This window comes from Thamnophis elegans, chromosome 7 (genome assembly GCF_009769535.1).
Source record: "Thamnophis elegans isolate rThaEle1 chromosome 7, rThaEle1.pri, whole genome shotgun sequence".
NCBI classification, from domain to species: Eukaryota; Metazoa; Chordata; class Lepidosauria; order Squamata; family Colubridae; genus Thamnophis; species Thamnophis elegans.
In genome coordinates this window covers 30,062,348-30,089,530 of record NC_045547.1, presented here as the reverse complement: position 1 = coordinate 30,089,530, position 27,183 = coordinate 30,062,348, and the positions used below count along the sequence as shown (strand labels likewise).

The following is a 27,183-nucleotide window of genomic DNA, read 5'->3' as shown; positions in this document are numbered from 1 at the left end:
TAAATTTGATAGTGGTAAATATCAGACAAGTAAGGGATGAGGGTAAAATGCATGTGGAATGAACTACGTTATTTGAGGTAAACATTAGACAAGCAAGGGATGAGGGTAAAACTTATGTTGTTTAAAGCTTACTAGAACAGAAAGTCGGTTGGGATTATTTTAAGATAATGTGTAAAAAGAATGCTGAATGATTTATGTTGTTTAAACTTTGTTAGAAGGGACTATTTTAAAATAGAAGGTTAACTGACTCTTGCTGAAAGTATTCGAATATGTGGAATGACCCATGCTATTTAACTTTTACTTGAAGGGAAAATTTCAGACAAGTAAGGGAAAAGGGTAAAACGCATGTGGAATGAATTACGTTATTTAAATCCTATTAGAAGAGGAAGTGGGTTGGAATTAACTTAAGATAGAAATTGATTTCTGTGTAAAGTAATATCTGATTTACGCTGCTTAATTTTACTAAGAAGGGGAAGCTTGGCTAGAATATTTAGATTTACTGTTTGAAAAGGGGGTAAAGAAAGATCATTCATCCTGTGTAAAATTTTACCAGAAGGGAAAGTTTGATTATTTGTCTGTAAAGTTATATTTGAATATATGGCATGAACCACGTTGCTTAAATCTTATCGGAAGGGATCATAAGGTTTAGGAAGAGGAACGGGAGAACCTACAGAAGGTTGGGGCAAATAGCAAAGAAGTAAGAGACGAGAATAAAATATAGATAGAATGATTTATACTATTTAAACATAGATAAAGATGGGGGGCTGAGATCAACACAAAGAGTGGTTTCTTTTTTTTTTTTTTCTTCCTTTCCTTTTTTCTTTTTTCCCTTTTTTTCTTTCTCTGTTTTTTCTCTGTTTTTTTTTTTCTTTTGATATATTATTTTTTTATTTTTTATTTTATTTTTTAATCCATATGTACACAAGATATTTTAGACAGAAGGTAGCGCCAGGTGGGGGCCCTGGGAAGTCGGGAGGATTAGGGATGGGGATTTGTGGGGGGGTGGGGTGGGGGGGTGTTAACATAGCCTTAATAAGAACAAGAATGTATTTATATACGGTGGTTTTTTTTTTTTTGTTTGTTTTTTTTTTTTGTTTATTTCCTTTTTTTTTTTTTTCCTTGGTTCATTTTACCTTTATCAGATCAAACAACACTCGAATAAAAGCATACACCAAGGAGGGAGGTAGAGGGAAGGAAGAGGGAGGAGTAAGGAAGGAGTAAGGGGAATGTAAGGGGAATGTAAGGAGGGTGTCTGGGGAGTAAGGGGAGAAGGAAGGTTTGAGGGGAAAGGGAAGTAGGAGGGGAGTGTTAGAGGGAGAAAGGAAAGTTGGAGGGGGTAGATGGGGTGTATGGAGGATGGAAGGGTTAGGTGGGGTTGTGAATGATGAGTTGTGTTTCCTTTTTATCTGTTCGTTTTATTCCCTTTTTCCTTTTTTTTTTTTTTTTTTTTGGTGAATACCCTGTATATAAATGATTGCAAATGGAATGTGAAAATTGAATAAAATATTTAAAAAAAAAAAAAAAAAAAAGAAATATAATTTGTCTGCAAGCAAGAACTGGTGGGATCACAAAATAGACAAGTAGAAAACGAAAAAGCTAAAGTGTTCTGGTATTTTAAAATTCAAACATACAAGCACCTGCCATATCATGCCTCAGATTTAACATTTGTTAGTAAGAAAGACAAAAAAAAGTCTAGATAATGGATGTAGCAGTAAAAGAGAAAAGAAAAAAAAATTGGAGAAAATCACAACATTTAAAGACCTACAAATAAAAGTCGAACAACAGTAGCGGGGGGGGGGGGGAAGCAAAGATAATACCAATAGTAATAGGCATCTTGGGTGCAATCCCAAAACATCTGTCGCACCATTTGCACACTGTTGGCATTGACAAAAATCATGATAATTGCAAAAGGCAGCTTTACTTGGAACAATATGCTGCAATGAAACTTAATTAAACAACAACTTCCAGCCTATCCTGGGTGCTTGGAAAGGACTCAGTAAGTATATAAAAATGCCAAGTTCAGTTTAAACATCTGGCTGACTCCGGTGCCAACCATAATAATAAGCTTTGTATCACTTTAGTGATGGATAAATGGCACTAGAAAATTCTTGCAGTGACTAGTGAGAAAATGCCATTAATTTAAGTTCCTGTTTGTTTGTAGTTTGCATAAAATAGCCTATTTCTTATGTTTCCAGGATTTTATTCTTTTTCTGACATTAATATTATGATGGCTCTTGCAAGGACTCTGTAAGAGAATTTTCATCATAGCCAGATTTGTTATTTATTTGCTAGATTTATATCCTATCTTTCCTCCAGGAGATCAAAGGAGCATGCATAGCAGTCTTTCCTCCAATTTCTCTTACAAGAATAATTCCATAAGGAACATTGTTGAGTTGAGAAACAGTGATTGGTATATAAAGGCATTCAGTGAGTTTCCAATGACTGAGAAGGGGTTTGTCTCTCCTGAGGTCTTGGGTGGCTTCTTACCTACTACACTTTTTCTTATATCTGAACAGCAGAAGCCGTTAGTGGTCTTTCTAGTGGCACCCTGGCAGGAAATGCCTGTTTCCTGATTTTGCTTAAGTTAGAAAGTCAAGCATGACAAAGTAGTTATTTCCAGTGCATATTGATCCTTAACTATAGCTGTGAGCAGCCTTATAAAATGTAAGCAACCTTTTGATTTTTGATGAACATCACAATCAAAGTTCCAATAGTTGCTAAGTTACAGCAGCCTTTGCCCATTTGTTAGGAAGGGCTGTTTGGCTGGGTCCCTGAAGCATTCCATCATCTATTGTTTAACCATAGGTTACTGCGTGAATTGCACTGTGGCTGGACAAATTGTGAAAATGCTGGGGTTAAGTAAACATGGAAATAGGAGTGAAGAGAAAAAAAGATGAAAGATTATGCTGGTTTCTGACTGTAGTAAAGGTTTGATTTGATTTGAGACCAAAGATACCTCACTCAGTTTATTCAGGGGTTGTAGGACATCTTGTTCAAGAGTAATTTCAAACTCTGCAAGGATCCTGGCCAGCATGCTTTGAATGCAGCAACTCATTTCCAGAGCTTTCCTGAAAGCAAAGAAGAAAGAAAGAGTTGAAAACCTGAAGGTGAAGAGTATCAATCTACCATAACACCTCTTGGGACTAACATACAATACAGTTTTTCTTCTTTCGCTTCCAGAATCCTGGTTTGGATCTTCCAACAGTTGTTTCTTCTCACATCCAGCATTTTCTAGGTATATTGCATTGCAAGTCATGTGCAATGGGAATTGAGAGCATCAAATTGGGAAAACTGTTTTTTAAATTAGTTTGCCACAATTCTAACTTCTGCGATTATTACTAGGTGTGCTTTAATTTATGTGATATGTATCCCATCCCAGAGCAAAAAGAGCCACTAAAAGTAAAAATAAGCAGTTGAAAAATCTAGTTTAAAAGGGGTAAAAATCACAACTCATTCCAACGGAAAAGGATAAAAGATGGAGACCAGAGCACAATTCCCAAAGAAATACTCTCCGGAATTTGGAATTACTTCAATGATTGGAGATACAAGACAGTTTATTCAACCAGTAACTTCATTCCCCTTATCCATGTTCTAAATAAAATATTGAGTAGCAGACACATGTACTTGACACTGATAAATCCCAAAGACTGTTCTGTAGTTTCAGGTCGTTGTGGCTCAGCTTCAGTTGATAAGGCAACATATGTTATTTGTGGGATTGCCTGTAAACAAATACTTTGATTTTTGTGACTTGGTGTGTCTGTTACCGAAAAAAAAGTCTGCCCTTTGCTCTTTTGTGACACTGCAAAGAGGAAGCCAAGGGAATGCTAGCAAGGCAAATAGTGCCTATTAAGTGATGAGCAGTAGAATTTCAGGCTGCAGTAGCAAATTTGCACTTTGTGTGATGAGACTTTCTCTTCTTCATGTCACTCCTGTGTCTTCTTACAATTGCTCTGGAAGAATATGAGTTTCTCTGAAACAGATTTGAAGGAATGTGCGAGCCTGCGCAAGGGGAAAGGGAAATGGCCTTCCTCCCACTCAACAGCCAGAAAATGGCTTCTGCTAATAGAAGTGTAAGAACCAATTTGGTGTCCTGGTTAAGGCAGAAGATTAGAAACCAGGAGGTCATGGGTTCTGGTCCCATTTTAGGCATGAAATAAACCAGTTGACCTTTGGCTAATCACACACTCTTAGCCCTAGGAAGCAGGCAATGTCACCCACTTCTGAAATCTTGCCAAGAAAACTTCAGGGATTTGTCCAGGTAATCACTAGGAGTCAAAAACTGCCATGAAGTCATCCCCAACCAATATCCACCAAGCACAGAAGTGCAGCTTGGAGTTCACCTTGTGAAAACTGGATCCACTCTGTGTTTCTGCTGCTTTCTCATTTACCACCCTATTTCTGGACAGAAAGTAATCCCAGAAGTACAAAATATAGCCTAATGAAGATTTCATAGTTGGCATGGCTCTTAAAATACATGGTCAACAGGTCACGTGTGGTGGAGGAAAATAGACAAGACAAACAGAGGAGACTCAACTTGCCATATATTTCTGTATGATTGGATTTTAAGGTTAATATTAATTACACAGATGCTAGAAAGAATACTGCTCTAGAAAAACAATATTTTTATGTTTTCAGAAAACAAACAAAAACCAAGTTCAGTCAGGATAATTAGTATGCAAAGACCATTTCCAAATTGAGAAAGAAAATACGATTTTGCAATCCATAAAGGGGATGAACTTTATAGGAGATTCAGAGATAACAAACTAGATTAATATGTTCCTCAGTTATAAAGAACACTCTGTGGTCTTTCTCTCATAAAATGTAAGAGTTCTTACCCGAGACTGGAATCCGTGTCTAATTCCTTAAAACTTTCAGCCATAGTGACTGATAATGCCATCAAAGGTAATTTTTTCTGTGGAAAAAAGTGAGTAAATAAGATGAACAGACAAGGAAAATACCTATACCGGTTGGTAACAGCTAACAGTTGGTAATTACAATTATTAAATCTCTAACTTCTTACCTACATTCTGGGTTCTTATAGTGATATAACTTTCCTCTGTTTCTTTACTATTGACTTAACAGGTATTAGTAACTGTTTCTCACCACCAACACCTTATCTTAACTGTTTCTCACCACCAACACCTTATCATAATGTGATTAGACCTTTTTTTGGCAATGATAATTCATTGAATCCTGTGGGCAGTATGTGTGCGTATACTTGGTATATCTCCTAGTTAGTGAAATGTGGGTAACAGTATCTTGGTTTCCAGGCAATGTCTAAATTAAGGATCCTAGCTTATGAATGAAAAGATCAAGATATGGGTCAGAGAGTATGAATTAGCGTCATTTATGCTGCAGTAGTTGCACAGAAAATAAAAGTCCAGGGGATTGTGATAATTTCATGTTATACTCCAGAAATGGTAATAATAGAAGAACCAGTGATAAGTTTTAGTAAAAAACATATATGTAACATTCTACATGCCTTTTATCTAAAGACGGAAAAATATTCACCCAAGTGACTTGAATAATATAGAAAAGTTTGGAAAAAAAGTGATGGGCCATTGAAGACCCAGGAATGAATTAGTATGGTGCCTGTTAAGTACTTGCTTAGAAAAAAGATACTCTTTGGTACTGAAATATATTTATGGCAAATATATAAGGAATATTGGAATGATATTAGACATTGGTTAGAGATAGGAGTATACATATTATATTGTATGTAAATCAATTACCAATAGAAGAGAATATTTGTAGCCCAGATTTGACCCCCGTGCATCAGTACACCCCCCCACACATGCACATGTGTCCCCCTGTGTAGGCAGAGACCCAAAAACTAGCTGACTGGCAAGGAGGCGCATGTACATGCGCGGTGGAGCTGAGCTGGGGCGAAATGTGCCATAGGTTTGCCACCGTGGCACTATATGGTGTGTTGTGAGGAATGAATCTTTGTCACACAAAGCAAGACCAACTCAATATAGAAACAAGGATAATTTGCAAGGACAGAAAGGTAGGGGGAGGTGCAATAAACTGTAAGCCAGATTTAGCTATGTTTCTTTTTCTGAATCCATTTTTTAAATTTCTTTGCCTTTTATCACTCCTTTTCTGAACTATGCATAATTCACCCCGAAAGGGAACAGTGTGATAAGTATGGAGGTAAGCATGATGAAGGTACGTATGGGAGTTCATTAACTGTCGGAATATAACAGAGCTACAAGCCTTTTCTTTAAATGATAATTATATTGGTTTTCTCGACTCCCATGTATATTTTAAAAAATGAAATAGGTTAGGCAGGAAAGCACACGATTTGGCATTACTGATTTAAAGTTTAAGATTAGCACCTTAAAATATTGTTGGTGGTTGCATAATAAGCTACAGACATGGGTTTTAAGATAGACCATTATTGGTGCTCCCATGGGCCAATGTATACCTTATTCTAAAATCTGTATCGGGCTGGATGGCAAATGTGCTTGTATTCTCCCACTGGCTGCACCCATGAGAGATGTATGCTGCTTAAAAATGTCCACAGCTTGGCTAGTTGAACTTAGTGATTAGTATTCTGGATGTACTGTATTCACTCAGAAGCTAGAGATGTAAAATAAGAACAATCTGAAAAAGATTCATTACTTCATCCTCTGTTTTTTTCTAGCTAGAAGAAAGATGATTTTTTAAAAATTCTAAAGAATATGAAGTACAAAAGTATTACCGGTCTAAAGTAGAAAAGTAATTAAAGTAATGGAAGAATTATAAAGATTGATTAATGAATTCTCTTGCTTTTTGTATAATTCTTATTGTACCATTCCTCGAAGGAATGCAAGTAGTAGTCTGTTATTATTCTCTCCTTTTTTTTAATTATCAGAAAAGTTCTGTATAGTATATCAGTCTGAAAAGGGTAATTGGTTAGTGTACTCCCTTCTCCTCCCGCCCTTCTATACATATTTATACACAGAAGCAAAGTGAACTGCTGAAGAAAAATTACAAATACGCTATTTGGATTTTGCCTGTATTTAATTCCAGAGCTGATTATAAAATATGTATGTACATAAATAAATTGTATCAACTAGTTGTATCCATGGACAAAATCCAATAATTCTGTTCAATATAATATTCCTTTGAATACTGATTATGATCCACAGGTCACATCAGACATAAATACAATTAAACAAGTCCAGAGATATTTCATGGGAAGAGTCCTCCACTCCTCTGTTCGTAACAGAATACCTTATGCCACCAGACTTGAAATTTTGGGCTTAGACAATTTAGAGCTTCGCCGTCTTTGACCCAACCTAAGCACAGTATATAAAATTATCTGCTACAATATCCTACCTGTCAATGAATACTTCAGCTTCAACCACAACACATGAGCTTACAACAGACACAAACTTACGGTAACTGCACCAAACCTGATTGCAGAAAATACATCTTCAGTAAAAGAGTCGTCAATGCCTGGAATGCACTACCGTCTGACACTGTGGTTTCTTCCCCAAACCACCAAAACATTAACCTTAGACTGTCTACTGTCAACCTCACCCCATTCCTAAGAGGTCTCTAAGGGGCTTGCATAAGTGCACCATGTGCCTACGGTCCCTGCTTTAATATTCCCTTGTATTTGTATTCATTTCATGTATTCATAATCATGTCTATACTTATATCTGTTATCTAATTCATGCTTGACGAAATAAAATAAATAAAATAAAATAAAAAACTTGAATGGATTTTTCATACCAATAGATAAATGAGAATATGGCTTACATAATTTTTAGCCAGCAGACCCAATGGCAATATTGTCTGAAGATTCAATGTATCCAGAAGACATAAAATACTAGAAGACTATCTTAGGAGTCTCTCTAATTGCAAGGGCAAAGGCACTCAAATCGCCCATAGCCTAGGATAAATGCTACAGATAGAACTGTGCATTATTATTAGCAGAATAACAGAGTTGGAAGGGACCTTGTAGCTCATCTAGTCCACCTCCCCGCTCAAGCAGGAGATCCTACACCATTTCTGACAGGTAGCAATCTCTTCTAGAAAGCTCCCAGTGATGAAGCTCTCACGACTTCTGAAGGCAAACTGTTCCATTGGCGATTGTTCTCATTATCAGAAAAAAAATCCTTATTTCTAGGTTGAATTTTTCCTTGGCCAATTTCCATCCATTATTCTTTGTCTGGGCTTCAGATGCTTTGGAAAATAGCTTGACCTCTTCCTCTCTGTAACAGCTCCTCAAATATTGGAACACTGCTATATTGTCTCCCCTGGTCCTTCTCTTCACTAGACTAGCCATGCCCAGTTCCCCTAACCGTTCTTCATATGTTTTAGCCTCCAGTCCCCTAATCAGCTTTGTTGCTCTTCTCTGTACTCTTTCTAGAATCTCAACATCTTTTTTATAGGATGGTGACCAAAACTGGATGCAGTAATCTAGGTGTAGTCTTACTAAGGCTTTATATATTAATTCCCTTTTTTTTCAATTTCCTGGAGATCTGCATAGGAGCTGTACAGTAGCAAAGCTGGCGATAAAACTCTATATTACAATCTAGATCAGCACCCAAATCTGGAGCCAAGGAGAGGAAAAATTTCTAGACATAAATTACTGCGTATCCATTGCAATTTTTTTTCTCAGTGCAGAATAGTATCAGCTTCTAAAAAAGGTGAGGTGGGAAAGGAAGATGTTTTATAATTGAGAACTAGCATGAAGCACCAAAAATGTGCTTCCCATATTGTGAACTGAGATCCGGAAAGAACTCCCACAAAAAAGGAAAAATGAGATTTACCACTCGTTTGTCCAATTCCGCCCCGTATTGCCCCTGGAGGCAAGCCACAAGCCTCTTGTGCACATTGTGTGCTGCCCGTTTGACTGGTTCAATTCTCTGTTCAACCTAAAAAAAGAAAGTGGAACAGTTAGCAGAGAAAAAATAAGGAAAAATTCATTTTCTATGCATCCACTGTGGTTCCCCATACATACTCTCTCTCTCTCTCTCTGTGTGTGTGTATGCAAATAGCTTCTGTGAACATCCTTTCCTTCATCTTGGCCAGTCTGTCAATCACAACTTTGTTTAAATCATTTTTAATGGGTTAATGTTGTAATCTCATTTTATACTGAGACACTCAGTTGTTAGGAATTATCAAATACACATTTGAGAAAATATAAATATTTATTCATGGACTCCTGCAGTGCTTAAAACGCATTGTCCTGTTATTAAAATGACACAGCTGGAGTTAAAAAATGCAGCCACTTTCGAAAGCATACTCAGAATAGTCTGATCCTCTTATCCTTTTGGAGATTGTGACTAAAATATGTACATTACAATCATCTGTGGCCCTTCCAGTCATCATTTGTATTCATGTAACTATCCTTCTCATTGTCAAAAATGTACGTTGAATTCAAACATTATGCCAGAAAAAAACCCCAGTTAAGTAAACAAAGCCCTTTAGGATGACTTTCACTGCCTTTCAAAGCTCCATTAATTTAAGGACCGAGACCCAGTTCACAGAACATCTGCAGCTTTGCATGTTCTAAAGTTTTGCTGGTCTAAGTTGTTCCATGAACGCTCTGCATCTTCTCGGGTGTTCTCCCCCGACCCCACCCAGTGGAGTCTTATTGTACTCAGCTTGCACGACACAGCTTAGTAGTAGACCTGGTTCGTATCGGGAGAGGATGATTCCAGTCCAAGATTGTCTTGTGACTCAGACACAGAGAGAAAACAAACTGCTGCTCTCTAAGACAAGTGACGCCTTCTCTGCCAGCACAGGGCTACAGGTAAGCACATGCCCAAAGATGAAACCTGGTGCCTTACCTGGAGCAAGTCTTCAGTCAAGTAATCCGCTGTTTCTTGGCCTCTGGAGAAGGAGGAGCAACAATGGGAGAAAGAGGTCACCAACACACTTGTACATTAAGTTTATATTATTTCAATAATGTCTATACTGTAAGCCCCCTCCTTGCATGTTAGATCAGCATTATACTTTCAGAAAAAATGGTAGAGTTGTTTGTAAGACAGATTGATTTACCTCTGGGAAAGAAGAATAGGATCAGAATTTTCCAGGCTCATAGTTGTCACTAACAAAATGCCAGGTTAGCATTCAGAAAAAAACAAAAAGTGGACAACAATGGGAACAATTCAGGGGTGGGCTGCTGGGAGTTCGCAGGGGTTCGGGAGACCCCCAAATCCCACTTCTGGCTGCCCCCCCCTCCTAGGAGTCCACACGTGGTCTGTTTTGGATGTAGGTAAATGCAGGGTGCGAGCGGAGGCTCGGGGAGGGCGAAAAACAGGGCTACTGGAAGTTCATGACGACCTGTTTCTGGCCTCTAGAGCAGTGGTAGTCAACCTGATCCCTACCGCCCACTAGTGGGCGTTCCAGCTTTCATGGTGGGCGGTAGGGGTTTGATGTAACTCTGTTTTATAAATTTTATAAAGTAAAGTTACTTCACTACTTTATAAATCACCATTACTGTGGAACCGGTGGGCGGTTAGAAAATTTTACTAGTAACAGAGATACAAAAGTGGGTGGTAGGTATAAAAAGTTTGACTACCCCTGCTCTAGAACCTGGGGAGGCCGTTTTCACCCTCCCGGAGGCTCGAGAAAAACACCCCCCGCCATGGTGCAGGAGGCTGACTAGGCCATGCCCACCATGGCCACACCCACCATGGCCACACCCACCCAGCAATTGGGCAGAGAACCCCTTGCTAAAAATTTTGAAGCCCACCCCTGGGACAGTTGTCCCCACAGTTATTCAGACATGTTGGTACACATTGGAAGAGTTCTTGGGCAGCTGCAACATGTCAGGTGAATGCAGGCTTGGAATGTTCAAATGTTAGCTGTGATTTAATTCTCACAATCTAACCTGAAGTTGAATGTAGGTTCAAGGCCTATAAAGGCAACATGAGGAAAGAGCAAAAGCCTCAAAATCTACCTTGGATTCCTTTTGAAAATAATTGTTTCCAGTACTCTGGAAAAGGAGCCTGAAAACTGCTATTTCAACAGCACAATGCTATTTTGTGGAAAATTGGAATGCTTCCCAGATTCTGTCACACATTCTTGCCACTGATAAACAAAATAGGGAAGATTTCCTCAGGTCAAACCTGGCTCCATTTGACTGTATGGGCATAATTGTTTTGGAATCTTCTTGACTGCAGAAATGCCTTTGCCATTCTTACCTACTCCCTGACAACTGCGATTCCAGACTAGATTTCTGCCATCACCATTTCTGGTGATCTCCTATCCCAGCTCCTATCTACATAGAATCAGTCAACTGTCACCATTAGATGAGGCCCATCTGAGCCATGCAAGCTGTCCTAAGCTCAAAATATTACCAGAACATCCATATTGAGTTTTTTGAATTCAAAAGATGTTCTGGAGTTCTTTTCCCGAGATTGGGGAAAAAGGGACTGGCAAAAAACTGGAACAGACCTCACTCAAAAGATTATAATGGATGTTTTGGTCAAACTCTTTTTTCCCTGGTTCTTGGACAAATAATCACTAGGGCATGTTCCAGAAAAATATATAGAGGACATTTCCTCACAGTCTGGGAAATGGCCTTTCCTGAAATATTGTCGCCTTCTTATTCTTTGCCCTATGCCTGACAATATCCTCCCTCTCCTTTTGGTTTTCCTATCTGTTTTCAGTTAGAAACACATTTCAAACTCTGATCTAGAGGAAATATATGGGATTTTCGTTACCTTGATGGGCTTAGTTTGAATTTCACAGCAAACTGAAATGAACACAAATCAGGAAATCAAAGATGATGTTAAAAGACTTCCCCCATTTCTGTATATCAGTGTTTCTCAGCCTCAGCAACTAAGACATATGAGGAATTCAATTCCCAGAATTGGGATTGGCTTGGGAATTCTGGGAGTTAAAGCCCACATCTCTTAAAATTGTCAGCATTGAGAAAACACTGGTATATATCATGGGAAATATTGCTGGCAGTCTGGGGTGGGCTTCAAAAATTTCAGCAACAAATTTCAGCCCAGTTGTTGAGTGGCCGTGGCCTTCTTGGCCTCCTGTACCATGGTGGTGGCGGGGGGGGGGGTTCCCCAGGTTCCAGAGGCTTTCCTCGAGCCTCTGGGAGAGCGAAAACTGCTTCCCCCAGGCTCCAGAGGCCCTCTGGAGGCCGGAAACGGGCCTGTTTCTGGCCTTCCAGAACTTCCAGGAGACCTGTTTTCCCCTCTCCCTGAGCCTCCGTGCAGGCCCTGCAGTTACTTCGCATCCAAAACGGGCCACATGGAGACTCCTGAGTGGGACGGGTGGTGTGGGTGATTTAGAGGTTCTCCGAACCAGCCATAATGTTAGCTATGGGTTCTCCTCAACCTGGGCAAACCTGTAGCAGCCCACACCTACTGGCAGTATTTTCTTTCTGCTGGGTCTCCAAGATGTTGCCTTCATCTTGCACCTAACCAGGTATAATATAGCTTTATTTCTCCTTACCCAAACCATAATGTTTCCCCTTTAAAAACAACCTGTAGCAGTCTAAAGAAATATATGTAATCTGGTGCAGTTTGTCAACTGTTTTTTTCATTGCCCAGTAAGAAGATCATAGAGAGTGGATGGGACCAGCTTCTCATCTATATGTCACTTCAGACTGGTGTGGGCACATCCTTTATCCGGAGCACCTATCCCAACTTTGTTTTTCTTCCATCTCCGTGCAGAAAGTGCTGAGGAGTAGGCTGGTGGTGGCACCATATTTTGAAAGTGCCATGCTTTCCAAATTCTGTGCAGGAAGGCAGGACAGTGTGACTCTTTCAAAATCTGTATCCTCCATGTGCAATACAAGTTTTTTAAAAAAAACCCTTGTAGTTATTTCAAAACTTTGCACCTTTTCAAATCTGCTTAAAGCACATGAAAAAGATCAAGGGCTAAAGGCTTACAGAATGTGTGATGAGTTTCCCTCTGTACAATAAAACAGGAGGTATGGGTTGCACCGTTTATCAAAACTTGTCACCCGCCTCCCCAAGCTCTTTCCTCTCTGCATTGCTATTGAGATTGATGGATAATTTTTCAACTATTTCTCCTAGTTGGTAACATTCAGGAAGAAGAGAATCAGAGTGTTTATCCAGTTGATTTGCATAACATGTCCTATACCCATGATGGCGAACCTATGGCACGTGTGCCAAAGGTGGCATGCACAGCCCTTCCTGCAGGCACTCGAGCCGTTGCCTCAGCTCAGCTCCACCACGCATGTGTGCGTGCCTCCCAATGGCCAGCTGATTTTCGGGTCTCTGCTGCCCGGGGGGGGGGCTGGGCGCATGCAGGAGATGCATGTGGGGTGGGGGTGGGCGGGGGTGTCATGTCCGCATGCATGGGAGGGCAAGGGGGATAATGGGGGGGGGAGTGCAGGTAGTCCATTTGTGCTCCCCGGAGGCCTAATAGGCCCAAAATGGGACATGGGGGGATCACATACGCATGCACAGGGGGGAAGGGCACACGGGGGTTGGTGGTTGTCACACACACATTGCATTATGGGTGCGTGTGGTTTCCGCACCCAATGACAAATAATTAGCCATCACTGTCCTATACAGAAGCAACGCAAGTAGTCCTAAGCAAGGCAGAAGAAAGCCATGTCCCATTTTACAACATTTTGTGCTGTAGAATGTCTGCACCCATCCACCCTCCTAGAGAACAAAATATTTTGGGGAATATTAAAAAGGCAGGATAGAATATTTCCCCTAAAGGAGACATGGAAAAAAAAATCTTAAGGGAGGCAGAAACCAGCACCAGTCTCCTTGCCCCAAGGAGAAATTAAGGAGGCCAGCTTTTAGAAATGCTGATTTGGTAATCCATTCTGAAGGACTGGGCCAGACAGAAACTCCAGATAAGCAATTAGGTTGACAAGATTAACTCAGGCAAACACCTAGGATTTGCATAGGAATCTGACAATAGTCATTAGAATATTAAAGGATGTGTTCTTGCCCAGGAACAGAAAGCTCAAACACAAAACCCCCAAAAGATATAAAAACACACCCACTCTCAACTCCATTTTGTCAGCTGCCCCAGAATCACATGCTGTTGGTGGTTCTGCTCATCAATAAAGCGACTCTCATTTCAATCAGCCTTCATTTTATCCTTGGCTTGGAACTGAAACTGGATTTTTCTTCCAGCAGTGCCATGCTTGTTAAAGGTATGACTGCAGTCATTAAGTGAATTGTGTGGTTGTTAAGCAAATCTGGCTTCCTCCATTGTCTTTGCTTAATGTCAGAAGCATCCTACGAAGGTTGTAACTGACAGTCCCAGGATCCTGGGATGCTTCAATCATTGTGAATGCATGCTGGTTGCCAAGCACCCAAGGTTTGATCATATGATTGTAGAGATGCTGCAACAGTCATAAGTGTAAGTTTTTTCAGAACTGCTGTAGCTTTGAAAAATCATTAAATGAATGCTGGTTCAGTTGAGGATTGACTGTAGTTCAGTCTAGGATTGGGCTATGTGGACAGCAGTTGTTATATTGTAATAGTGCTCTGCCAACTTAAGAAGCAGATTCTTACATTTCAACTTTTAGCTCCTATTCTCTGAAAAAAAGGGAAAGGTGACAATGCACAAGCTTATGGCTAAGATGACTCCAATAAACTATGGATCCATTCACCAGTTATTGATGAGCTGAAAATTAGTGTTATAACTGGGTGTAACATCTTATTGGGGCGGGGGGGGGGGGGAGAATCCCATTTTAAATAAATGCTCTGCTAAAGCACATATCATAATAGCTAGAATAGAAACTGCAGGCGGCTTCTCTTGATCAATGACTGCCAGCAATTTGGCAGTTTGGGTTTCGCCAGGCTCAAGGTTGACTCAGCCTTCCATCCTTCCGTGGTGGGTAAAATGAGGACCCAGATTGTTGGGGTCAAGAGGCTGACACTGTAAACCACTTAGAGAGGGCTGTAAAGCACTCTGAAGCAGTATGTAAGTAAATGCTATTGCTAAGTGCTATAATGTTAATAGTTTAGTACCTTAATTGCTGGTTCATTGTTGAAATAATGTTCACAAGGTTATATCCCCAACCATCCTGGGGAGATGATGAATTCTTCTCCCTGCATTTTTTTTAAATTGTGTTGTGACTGATCCCACTGGCATTTTAATGAAAGTTGCAAACAAAGAATAGTTAAACCTAAAAAACATGTTATTAACACTGCTGCTTGTTTTATGCAACATCAACAATACTTGGGTGTCCTTTTCTGCAATTAGCCTAGGTGAGCAAGTCTGCAAAGATTCTCTTCACCCCCATCTTGGAATAGGAAGGATGAGTAACTTCACAACAACTAGACAGGGAAGACAGGAAAAGCAGCTTCAGGATTCCCGAGAGGAGAACCGTGCCCTAACTCTACTGATGTCATGCCTGTGTTTTTTAATGTATGGTAAGCAGTCAAATTTCTCTGCACTTCCGGCCTAAAAAAAAAACGAGCAAAGTTAAGAAGAAACCTCCTCATCCAATCTCCATGGAATCTCCTTTGTGACTCTGTAGTGCAGGCAACCAGGTGTCCTTATGTCTTGGAGGAGTGTTTCAAAATCCTCATTCAGCATGACCAAAATCAGAGATTACAAGAAAAGTGAAATCAAAATATTTGAAAAGCACTAAGTTGTTTATTGTTGGGCTGGTGGAATGGATTTGTAAAATCCAATCCATCTATAGATGTGCTGAATGGTTGCAAAGCAGCCCCAAAATACAAGAAGGATCAGATTTATTTATTTATTTTATTCATATTTCCTATTTTTTAAACTGCCCATCTTCCTCAGAGATAATTGAATTGAATTTAAATCTTTTGAAGGGCAAGAATACTTCAGCGTTATTATAACAATAACAACAAGAATAGCCCCAGTTAGATAGGTAGCAAATAAATACAATCAATAAGTAAAAATAAAACAAACAATAGAGTTATCTGTCCTCCTGCCAAGCAAACACTGCCTTCTCTTGTAGCAAAGATGCGGCTCATCCTCTTGTTCATATTTGGCAAGAAAAAGTTTCTAATCTGGTATTTTTCAGGCATGTTGGACTAATTGCGCCATGTTGATTAAATATGATGTGATGGGGATGCAGGGTTAATAACACTAGGTTGGTAACATGAGCTAATAGAAACCTTTACCCTTGGCGTGTATCTTATTCTTTGTAAGTCAGGAATGGGGAATCCTATGATTTTCCAGCATTCTTGTAAATATCATAATTCTTCCTACCTTGCCAGTTATAACTTATCGCTTGCATCTTTTAGAAGTTTACCAATCTCCAGTTATTATTTCAGGGATACTTAAGATCACCAATATAAGCCTTTGATTGATAGCTGCTATTTTAACTGCTCAAGAAAGTGACTAAACATGAAACTGATATGACTCAGGATATAAATATATATACTATACATACATCCCACGGGCTTAGGTTGTAGCAATCTCATCACCTACAAGTAAAATATTGTACAGAATCTGCTATCGGGAAAAACTCTGCTTTTATTTTAGGAAAGAGCAAAAGTGTCTATGTCTCGTTAGATGAGGTTTTAAAGTGTGTGGTTGTTCACAAACAGACACACACATACACACACACAGATTTCAGTTTTAATTACAACAGGGAAAGGCAGTTTTCAGTTCTGCAGAATCCAGTTTTTGTTTCACTAATACCAGAGAGCACCAGTTGAACTATATACCCAAAAGGTATATATATAAAGCCCCTCTCTCATTATCTGATAGGAATGGATTTCACATTTTCTACCAGAAATCCTTTTCTGATTAGCCCAATTGTCATTGCAAAGTTGCTGTTCTTAGCACTTCTGTTAAGGCTCTGCTTGTTTGGCCTTGCCTCACCTGGTTCTTACAGGTGAATCTGACCATGCATAATGCAGCGAGGAGGAATCCTTTAGAATTTAGCTTGTTGCAGAGCCTGAAGCCAATAATGGTTGAGGGGGATTGATTGGCTCAAGGTTATCAAACTGGTTTCTGCAGTCAAGGGAGAACGAGAATCTGAGTGCCCACACTCCTACTCCAGCACTTTAACCACCATCCCACATTGGTTTTCTTAATTTCAACAGTGAGATCAACAGCATCAGGCTCAGCAACAAGCTATGATAGAAAAATCATTTTGTTCTCATTAGACAATTGGGAATCAGAACACTTTCCCCTTTTGGTTGCAAAATCTGGGTGTTGAAGTCTTAACAGGGTTGCAGAAATGAGGGCTATCCATTGTGGGGAAATAACCACCATGGAAGCTTTTTGGAAGCCTGCTGAGTGAACATTGTGGTGGCATAGGAAGGGGATCTGTAAGCCATTAACAAACTGTAATTAAATAATCCCACAGAAGGGAAAAGGTAGGGTTTCTCCATTATTATACTTTGTGAGGGGGGTGTACCTCCATTGAGAGCTAACCTGTGAGAGTTTTTAAAGTAGTTCCCCTTCAGCTAGAGATACAAAATCTAAATCCACATGAACTTTTAAACATAAAGTTCTAGCACCCCAAACTGTATAGTGTGTCTAGCAACGCAACAAAACAGCTAGTCCTTACCGTCCACTTGGGTAACTGAGCTGTTGCCGCATCCAGTTAAACTGCTTCTTCATCATCCTGTGGGCCAAGCTGAAATAGTACCACCAAGGCAGGAAAACAAGCCAGAGGCTTTAGTACCTCCTCAATACAAGCCAGCTGCACTTGCTGCCATCCGTTCGCTCTCCCCGCCTTCACTGCAGGCTTCTTCTTGTCACTTCCTTGTCATCTTCTAGTTTGGCCTCCTTTTGATTCTCCACCTATCCTCCCTTTGTGTCTTTATGCCTCTCCTCCCAAGTCTACTTCCTTCTCATGGTTTCCCCTTCCACTAATGAGCTTTACTCATCTTTTTCTGGGTGCTGCTTTACTTCTTTTTTTTTTGTGGCAAACTTTCCAGCTTCCTAATTCTCTTGCTCCTTCTAGCCTCTAACACTACCTTTCCTTGTGCTTGTCAGGTAAAATCTGTGGTTGTTTCTCCGAGTTCCTGTCACCACCCCTAAAAAAAACAAAACACACAAATAACTTCAGCCAAGTCTTAAAGGGGAAATATGATTACAACAAACATGAAACAAGGCAGAACAAGCTGATCTGCAAGGCTCATGTGGTAGCACTTCCTATTTTCTGTTTTTTTCTCTCTGTCTCCAGTGTTTAATAGTGTATGTTTGACACATTAGCATAAGGGTTTGTGCAAAGGCAACAGCCTGTTGATTAGAATAGGTGGCAAAATGAGCCCACATCTTATCCGAGTCATGATTTATGAAATAAGCCATCATATCTAGGTTCACTCAGTAAGCTGTATTAAAACTGAACAAGCTTCCTTATAGCTTAGCATACTGTGTGAAGGGACCCGAGGAAAATTTATGCCTATCTGCTTTATAAGTGTTTCCAGGCAGGATCACAAATAGAATTGATCAGTATTACCTCTAGGCAAAGACAAATGGGTTTTTCAAAGTCTCGGACCTCTTCAAGCAAAGCTGATGATTTGCAGTGATACCAACTGGTTGGTTGTGGCCACAAAAACAAAATATCCATAATGATAAATGATGATATTCTGCCTTCCAGGAAGTTTTCAACTTCATTCTGCACCAGCACTACAGATTAACCTCTGATGCGGAAAGAAAATAAACATCAGAACAAAAAGTACTCTTAGGAAATGTAGATTCTGAAGTGTGCAAGATACAGTATTGCGTTTTACGCTGATATTGCCCTCATGCCCACTGATTTATTTTTCATCATCTCTAGTTCAGGAGATTTAATGCTGTTATCAACACCTTCTCAACTACAACAGCTAAACGTGTGGTGTTTTTTTTAAGCAAAGCCTCCATAATGAAACCATGAATAAGCCATCCTGGCCTCAATACTTGTGGAAGTAGGTAAATTATATAACTTTGTAATGCATGTTTTTTCCAACTTCATCTTTTCATGATTTTTTTTTTTAAAAACCCACTCCTATGAATATGAAGTCACATGGACCAAATTTAAATCTTTTTAATGTTTCTGTAATTACATTTTTCTTCTTTTGTCTGGTTCAGGCAGGTATTTAAACATGAGTTTACCTGTCAAGTTTTCAACAGGAATAGAGAAATAATGTAAAACTGTGAAATCAGTATGCCAAAGTTTAGGCACCACCAAGCCAAATGTTTCAAGGAATCCCTAATTGAATAGCAGTTGAAACAAAGGTGAACACTGCTTTATCCTATCTTTTTACATACAATTATTTACAGGTTCAAACTAAGAAATCGGTGAATGTGAAAAAAGCAAGTTTGGATATCCTTTTAGTTACTTTGTTGTAATATCATTTCCCCCCAGAAATAATCGCTTCCAAATGCTGAATCATAATGTTGATCAATGGTGCCTTAATATTTGCACATAACAGTACAGGCATGTGTATTAAAAAGTATACACACATGTCCACATACAGGTTGATTATAGTAATAGATTCAAATCTGATAAAAGATGTTCATTTCATGTCATTTGGTTAGGTTGTGAAATTCAGTATTGCTGGAAAGGATTGTGGCCAGTAGTCTTTTTTTTAAAAAGTTAAGAACATTTTTGAAGCTTCAGTTTATTAGCAGCAATCAATAACAATGCAAAATGGATTCTTGGGTTTGAAGTATGTCCTGGTGATAAACAGCTCCGGACAGTGATCTCCTTCATATCCTGGTTGAGCCCTTCTAGAAACGTTTGTCTTGGTGCTACTGGAAATAACTTAGATTTAGTGGAAATAACTTAGACTTGCAGAAATAACTTAGAAACAGTTAGACTTGTATCATTCAGCTGCTTCCCATCCCTAAGTTCTACTTTTATAACCGAGAACAACCATAACAGTTTATATACTCCCAACAAAATGTCTTGTAATCTGATAGGACCACTGAGCTATGTTAATTGGAGGTCATTCACATGTTCAGCTGAATCAAACAACCACCTTATTGTATGATTACAGAAAACACACACATCTTTGTTTTTCTTCTAACAGGGGTAACTACTTTCCTGACTGCTGACCACTTGCTCCCTTCTCCAAATTTCCTCTTCATCTATAGGTAATCCACATAGTAACTGCTTGGTGCCATTCACTTGTTGTATATGAAGAAAGGCTCTGCCCTCATAAAGATTGAAACAAATGCATATCATTGTAGTGTAAATGCTACTGGAGATTCTCAGTCATTCAGATCAGGGGTGGGTTCCTGCCAGTTCTAATCTCTTCTACAGAAGAGGTTCCACAAATCTACAGTGCCGTTTAGAACCGGTTCCTGCTCTCCCCCACCCATCCGCACATCATCAAGATGAAGAGCGAGAGGAGGAATTCTGGGAGTTGAAGTCCACAAGACTTAAAGCTGTCAAGTTTGAACACCCCTGGGTTTTTTTCTAAAGCGTTGGGGATGCAAGGGTCTTGTAACTTGACAGCTTTAAGACTTGCACACTTCAATGCCAGAGTTTCTGAGCCAACATGATTGGAGGAGGAAGTCTGGGAGTTGAAGTCCACAAGTCTTAAAGCTGTCAAGTTTGAACACCCCTGGGTTTTTTTTTCCTAAAGGGTTAGGGGTGCAAGGGTCTTGTAACTTGACAGCTTTAAGACTTGCGTGCTTCAAATGTCAGAGTTTCTGAGCCAACATTTTGGTTGCTAAGCAATAGTGTTAAGTGAGTTTCACCACATTTTGCAAGTTGGCCATGCCCACCCAGTCACATGACTGCCAAGTCACTCCCACTCGGTCACATGGCGGCAAGCCACTCCCACAAAGCAGGCCACACCCACAGAAGAGGTTTTTGAAACCCACCACTAATCCAGATTATGGTTGTCCCAAAGGTGCTTTTTCAAGAGGCAACTGGATTATTGTACTATAATTTCTACCAAGACATAAAGAGCTGCTGATGCCTTCCCAGAATTGACTGAATTAATTTGTGTTTACTTTTTCCTAGCGGATGGAAATTTTGTTCCTAGGGCTTATAAAACTCATATGGCTGATAGCAACTAGTGCAAACATAATTATCCATGTTTTATTTGGTGTATGCTTTAATCAATTTTTGTAGCCATTTTCTATAGATTTCATTTTGTCTGGGATTTTGACCGGTAATTAAGAATTTGATTCAAATTAAGGTCTGAGAAGTAGGAAACCTGAAGGAAAAGGCATGAAAGCAGTCATAGTCCAGTTGAGAAGAAATCAGTTCTATACAAGTAGTCCACGTTTGGTGACTGTTTGCAGTTACAACAGTGATGAAAAAGTAACTTTACAACTAATCTTCGCATTTATGATGTTCACTCTTATGATCTTTGCAAGTTTATAAAGCAAAGGGGAGCTGAAAGAAGATCATAAGCAGTCATAATTTCACTTAGCAACTGCTTTAATAACGGAGTTTGTGGTTGCTAAGCAAGAACTATCCATAGTGGTAGATGAGAAAAAAATATGAACGATATATCTCAGCATCTACAATACCCTAAATCTAGATATTCAAGGAATTGAATGAGAACTGCTACAAATGTTCTGGATTGTATATGTAACTGAAATTATTGAGCAAATGTTGCATTTGCTTCTGAGGCCTGGAATTTTATGTAGGTCTTCTATCTAAATCCTAAGCATGTTCCAACCCTTTTTAACTTAAACAAGATTAGCCAAGTAATAACACCCTTTACTATCTTGCAAAAGCAGAGAGTTAGCGGGGTATAATGCAAACGAATATTATTATGAGAAAGTAGATCATTATTCATTTCAATTGAGTGGAAGCAAGACTTTTGATTCATAGGCTATGGGGTGAAAAATCATTGAATTATTGTTGCTTGACTGTACCTGTAAAATGAATAGTGGTGATAAAGGTTGATTGCAAATATACTTTAAAACATTCTAGGGATAACAGTGGTCAGAATCAAGAGTTTTTCAGTGCACTGGTCGGAAAATTCTGCACAACTCAGTTTTGTAAAAATTCCTAAAAGACAAGTGAAGAAAATAAGTATAAGATGGATTACTTTGAATTTACCATCTATAATGGGTTTTATTTAATTCTGAAATATTTAGGATTGTATTTCCAAGAGACAGGGTTAAATTGTCTAAATAAATACATTTCTCTCTTAGAATTCCTCATGTGAGGAATTGCATGCGAGATGATATGCACTTTATAACATACAGTATAGCAGTTAAATGTTTAAATTCACTGGATGGACAGAGCTCAATTCTTGTAAATTGTGTTAAGGAAGTAACAGCAGGGTATTCTTCTCAGCTCAAAATAGCATAAACAACCACTCTAGTCACTGTTCTATTTGTAGCAGTCATCCATTGGACCACAATCTCTCTAATGCAGGAATTATGAGAACTGAAATATAGCATATTTAGTGGACTTCCAACTTAGAGAAAGCCGCTATATAATAATTCTGCTGAAGCAATTCTGCTATATTAGTTGTTTGTAGTGCTAGTGGTGTCCCTGGAAGTGATGAGTGAAGAATTCTGGGAGTATATACTGTATGTATGTATGTATGTATGTACGTACATACATGTATACATCATATATATAATGTATCAGTTGGAAATATGTAGGAAAGGCTTCACCCTGCAGTGGATAAGACAATGGCTAAACTAATGATGATGGTGATACACTCAGATATGAAGATAATCCCAGCTAATTAAAGCAAGTAGGCACCAGTAATACAGGAAATGCTGAAGGTGGATGATCAGTTTCGTGAGAATGGCAAAGGCATAATTTCATACTATGAAGAAGTCAATGCTAAACCATTTCTCTATTTTAGCAAGAAAGCCACTTAGAAAGGTAGTATACAGTGACTAGCAATATAGTGTCAGAAGATGGGCCTTCGGGTCAGATGGCATTCAATGTTCTCCTGAGAAAGAGCTGATGCTCTTTTGGAGTGTTAATGGTGTTTACAATGCAATCAGATTAAAGACCCTCAAAGGGCTAGTTGCTGATATTGCCATGTATGACAAGAAAAGCTGGAGCGACAAAGGCAGAATTACAATGGGAGCACAGAACATAAGAAATATGAACTTGGGATGCTCAATACAGTTAAAGTTGAAATGAACCAGTTAACATCTTAGGCATCAGTGAACTGAAATGTTCTGGAATTGGACTCTTTCAGTCAGAAGATCATGTTTATTACTCAGAACATGAAGAACAAAGGGAGAACAACGTTGCTTTCATAGTCAAGGAGATACTGTAGCAAGCAGAATAATTGGAAATGGTGCAGGCAATGACTGAATGTTAGACCTTTCCAGACAAAACTTTAACATGATGGTTACATACTTGTATCCTCCAATCACTGGCATTGAAGAGGACAGCAATGGGTTTTAAACTCAGGTTTAATATGGAATTGGCAGAAGATGCAAGCTTGTGGTTGGAAACTGGAATGCCAAAGTAGGAAATAGTTTAAGGTTGAAAAGACAGTTGGACCTATTGTCTAAGAAACAGAAATGAGGCAGAATAGCCTGTTTTTGCTAATCTAGTCATACTTTTTATTGCTAACATTCTTTAAACAACCAAAATGACACCTGTATAACTGGACATCACCAGAAATCAGACTGACTATATTATTGATACAAGGCAGTGGAAGAACTCGGTTGTAACAGAAAAGATGAGGATGGCTGTGTAATAGCCCTGTAGTACATATGTGCAAGATTGAAATCAAGCTAAAGCACAAAGACAACTAGCTTCCATTATATGATCTTTGAGTATGTGCTAACCATTTTCAAGATCACATATTGTTTTGAAATCTTGAACCTCGTTGATAGGGAACTAGAAAAATTGTGAATGAAAATAAAAGAAGTATTAACGTGAAAAAAGACTGCCAAAGATCAAGAAACAGAAGAAAGTAAAATGGATGGCAGAAGAAAGTGGGTAAACAGCCAAGAGAAGTTAAAGGCAAAAATCTCAGGAAAAAACTTAACAAAACTTTCAGAGAACAATTGACTGAGACAAGCAGTGGCAGGCAATGTAAACACATTAAAAATGAAAACAGATACAAAAAAAATCCCCCAAGTTTTCCAAAAGATTTGTCAACTTAGATATTCCAACCTCAAACTGATATACCAAATTATGTCAGTGAGATGGTAGTACAGCTAATAACTGACTCCAAGAAGCTCAAATAAGATGGAAAGAGTAAGGGAAAATACTGTAAGTAGGGATAATTATACCAAGATACCTTTAAAGAGACTCCCTATTTTTGAGCACTTCTAGTAGTAGAAAAAAACAGGCCAACATAAGCAAGTCAGAGGTCTTTAAGAATGGAATATCTTCAGAACGATGCAAGCGACAGAATAATTAATAAAGGTTCTAATCTGTTAATGGTATGTGGAAGGCAGAAGGAAGAGCTTCAGACTGGACAACTGACATCTAAAACATATCTTGGTCCATGGAAGGAGAGGAAGCATGAGAAGCATTTCAGAAGGAACCGTCCCTGACTTTCTGGAGAGAAAAAGAGGAGGAAGGCCAAAATATTTTCAGCCTTGTAATATTTTGTTAATTTAACCTTACAATAAAGGTAGAACTAATATTTCCTCTTGAGCTTGTCGTCTGAGTTACCTCAAACAGCGTACAAAATCAAACTATGCCTGCAAATTAGGAGAATGGCACAGTAGACTACAGACTGAAAAAGATCTGTATCCCAAAGAAAAAAAGAAAAGAAAAAAAATAGCAAAATGTCCAAACTATTGTACACTATTCTTAATCTCTTGTAAAGTAAAACAACATTTAGGATCATACAATGTAAATTAGAGCCGTACAAGAAAAGGAAAATGCTAGACGTTGAAACAGGTTTTAGAAAAGATTGAGGAACAACATTATTATTGATTTGAGCTGGATAAGTGAGAAAGCCAAAAATACCCCAGTGAAATCAGTACTTGCTTCAGAACTATAGAAAAACCTTGGATTTCGTTGAGCATGTCAAACTGTGCACAGTAGTGTCCCTAGGAAAATAGGAATGTCAGAGTATCTAATGGATCTTATGCAAAACAGAAGAGGAAGCCACAGTGAGCATAAACTGTCAGTTAAACAAACTGACGTTAGTCAGGAAAAGACAAGGTTGTATACTCGCTCCCAATTCATTCAAATTTATATGCTGGATATATACTGAGAAAGGCTAGCTTGGAAAACAATAAAGTACAGAATTAAAATTCGAGGCAGAAACATCACAAATCTGCAGTATGCTGATAACACTGCTCTGATAACTGAAAATGCAAATGATATGCAAGCTCAAGTAATGAAAGCAAAGGAGCACCAATCGAAAAATCGAGGTGAAGATTAAATATAAAGATGACCAAACTAATGACAAGGGATACAACTATTGCCTTAAAACTGACAAACATTCTGAAATGGTAGTTTCTGCTTTTCAGAATTAACAGCAGCAGTGAAGAAATACGTTAAAGATTTGCACTTGGTAGGAGGGCAATTGAAGGCTTTGGAAAAGAGACTAGTGTGAAACATTTGCATCTACAAAGATCAGAACTGTGGAGGTGATACTTTTTTCTGTTACTCGATGGAAGCAGAAGTTGGATTTTGAAGAAGCAGGAGAGAAAAAAAAAATAGAATGTTGGTTTTGCAAAAGGCTCATACCAGAGATAGCCAAGTAGATCATATAACAAATCAATCAGGAGTTCTCATTCAAGGCACAGATGTCCAGACTCAAATTATATTTCAAGGTATATGAAGACCTTGACAAATCTAAGAGAGGATGACCAGCAATGAAATGGATGGAAACGATCACAGCAGCAGTGGATGCCCTGTTGGGAAATCTGAAGGACCGCTCACTTGGGCCTAGCTTTGTGGCTAGCAAGAGTCAACACCAAGGTGATGGCACATAATAAATCAATGTTGCCTAATAAGAGGAAAATGTCTGATCCACGATACTTCTCAGGTGCGTTAAAATAGGGAAGGTATTCTTTTTGGTTCCTTGCTTACTTAAATTTAGATATTTATTAAGACATTAAATTTCAGTTTCACCGAGGTTAAAAAAAAGAGCTCATTGGTTTTCTTGCACAGATTAAGGGAATATAAAAAAATCATTTCTGGGAAGTTGCAGTCACCATCTCACAGCCTGCAAAAATGATGAAGCATCCGGCTGCCCTTATCGTGTAGAACAATTATGGCTTTTCTGTTAAAGTTTATTAATATATCACTGCTGTATACTGGTATAATCTAATATAATTATTCTTCCTTCTTACAGATCACTTTCAGCTTCCTTTCTAAAATCCAATCAACCTAATTAACTAAGCTACGAAGATTACCACCAAAGATAACATTTAGTTATAGTACAATAATGTCCACCAAAAATAGAAAGGAAGCAAATTCACAAAATAATGTAAGAATGGGAAGTTGCGTGTGATGAAAATTTGTAGACAGTAGCAGTATCAAGCCCCAAATAAGGCATCCATCTCCACCTGTACTTACTGCTATATCTCAAATGCAAGTATGCATTTCCTCCCTTTCTCACCGAGTCCGGCTATCACATAGAAGAAATTACTGCTGAAGGGGCCCTGCAAAAAGCAGCAGGAAGAGGAAGTGAGAGCTATTAATATATGCAGAGCAGATTTGGCCGCAAACTATGTTATACAGTTTGAGGTTACAATAACCCTGCCTAGAACAGGAGTAGGAAGAACGGTCGGCAAGGTTTCCTAGATTAAAAGCTATGCTTAGCATTTGCAGCCATCTCTTTTGTTTTCTGCCAAATAATGTTGCTCTGTAATTGCTCTACAGATCACTATTCAAACACTACCTTGCATGAAATATGGAGGCAACTGTGGTCGATATAGTCATATCTTAAGTTATATTGGAAGTTACTGCACTAAAACAGGAATTGAGACTGAGGAACATAACTCATTATGACTGGAAATGGCTGCTCCTACACTTATCCCTCGACTAAGTCAAGTGATCAGCGTAAAATATCAGTAAATTGCTTTTTTTAAAAAAATGCATTAGTATTTTTTATAAAAATGCATTAGTATTTTTTATAAAAATGCTTAGTATTTGTGGATTATCAAGTGTTTGTCAGGGCTAACCTCCAGGACAGTTTTTAAAGCAGACATGAATACCCGTAAATATCCCAAACATGTTACAGAAATCCAGAAGCAAGGAATCAGTGGTGCTTTTTGCATTTTGAGAACCTTACTCCTTACATTTGTCACCTATCAGACTGCATTAAAAGACTGCGCCAGCAATGTCACCAATTCAAAAAGGCAAGATTTCAGTTAACTGGTAGAAACACCATAAAGTGTTACAAAAAGATGAGATATTTGCATAATACATTCAGTTTCTCA

At 38.8% G+C, this 27,183-nt stretch overlaps 1 protein-coding gene across 1 annotated transcript in view; it reads right to left on the bottom strand.

Moving 5' to 3' along the window:
• SH3BP1 (SH3 domain binding protein 1) overlaps nt 1–17,918 on the bottom strand; it is a 41,484-nt gene extending 23,566 nt beyond the window's left edge. Inside the window, exons 1-5 of the mRNA XM_032221129.1 lie at nt 17,462–17,918; nt 9,789–9,831; nt 8,766–8,870; nt 4,836–4,912; nt 2,957–3,068 (exon numbers count right to left, since the gene is read on the bottom strand). Of these exons, the coding sequence (XP_032077020.1) occupies nt 2,957–3,068; nt 4,836–4,912; nt 8,766–8,870; nt 9,789–9,831; nt 17,462–17,517 (393 nt within the window). The 5' untranslated portion in view covers nt 17,518–17,918. The remainder of the gene's footprint in view (nt 1–2,956; nt 3,069–4,835; nt 4,913–8,765; nt 8,871–9,788; nt 9,832–17,461) is intronic.
• Nucleotides 17,919–27,183: the final 9,265 nt, after the last annotated feature.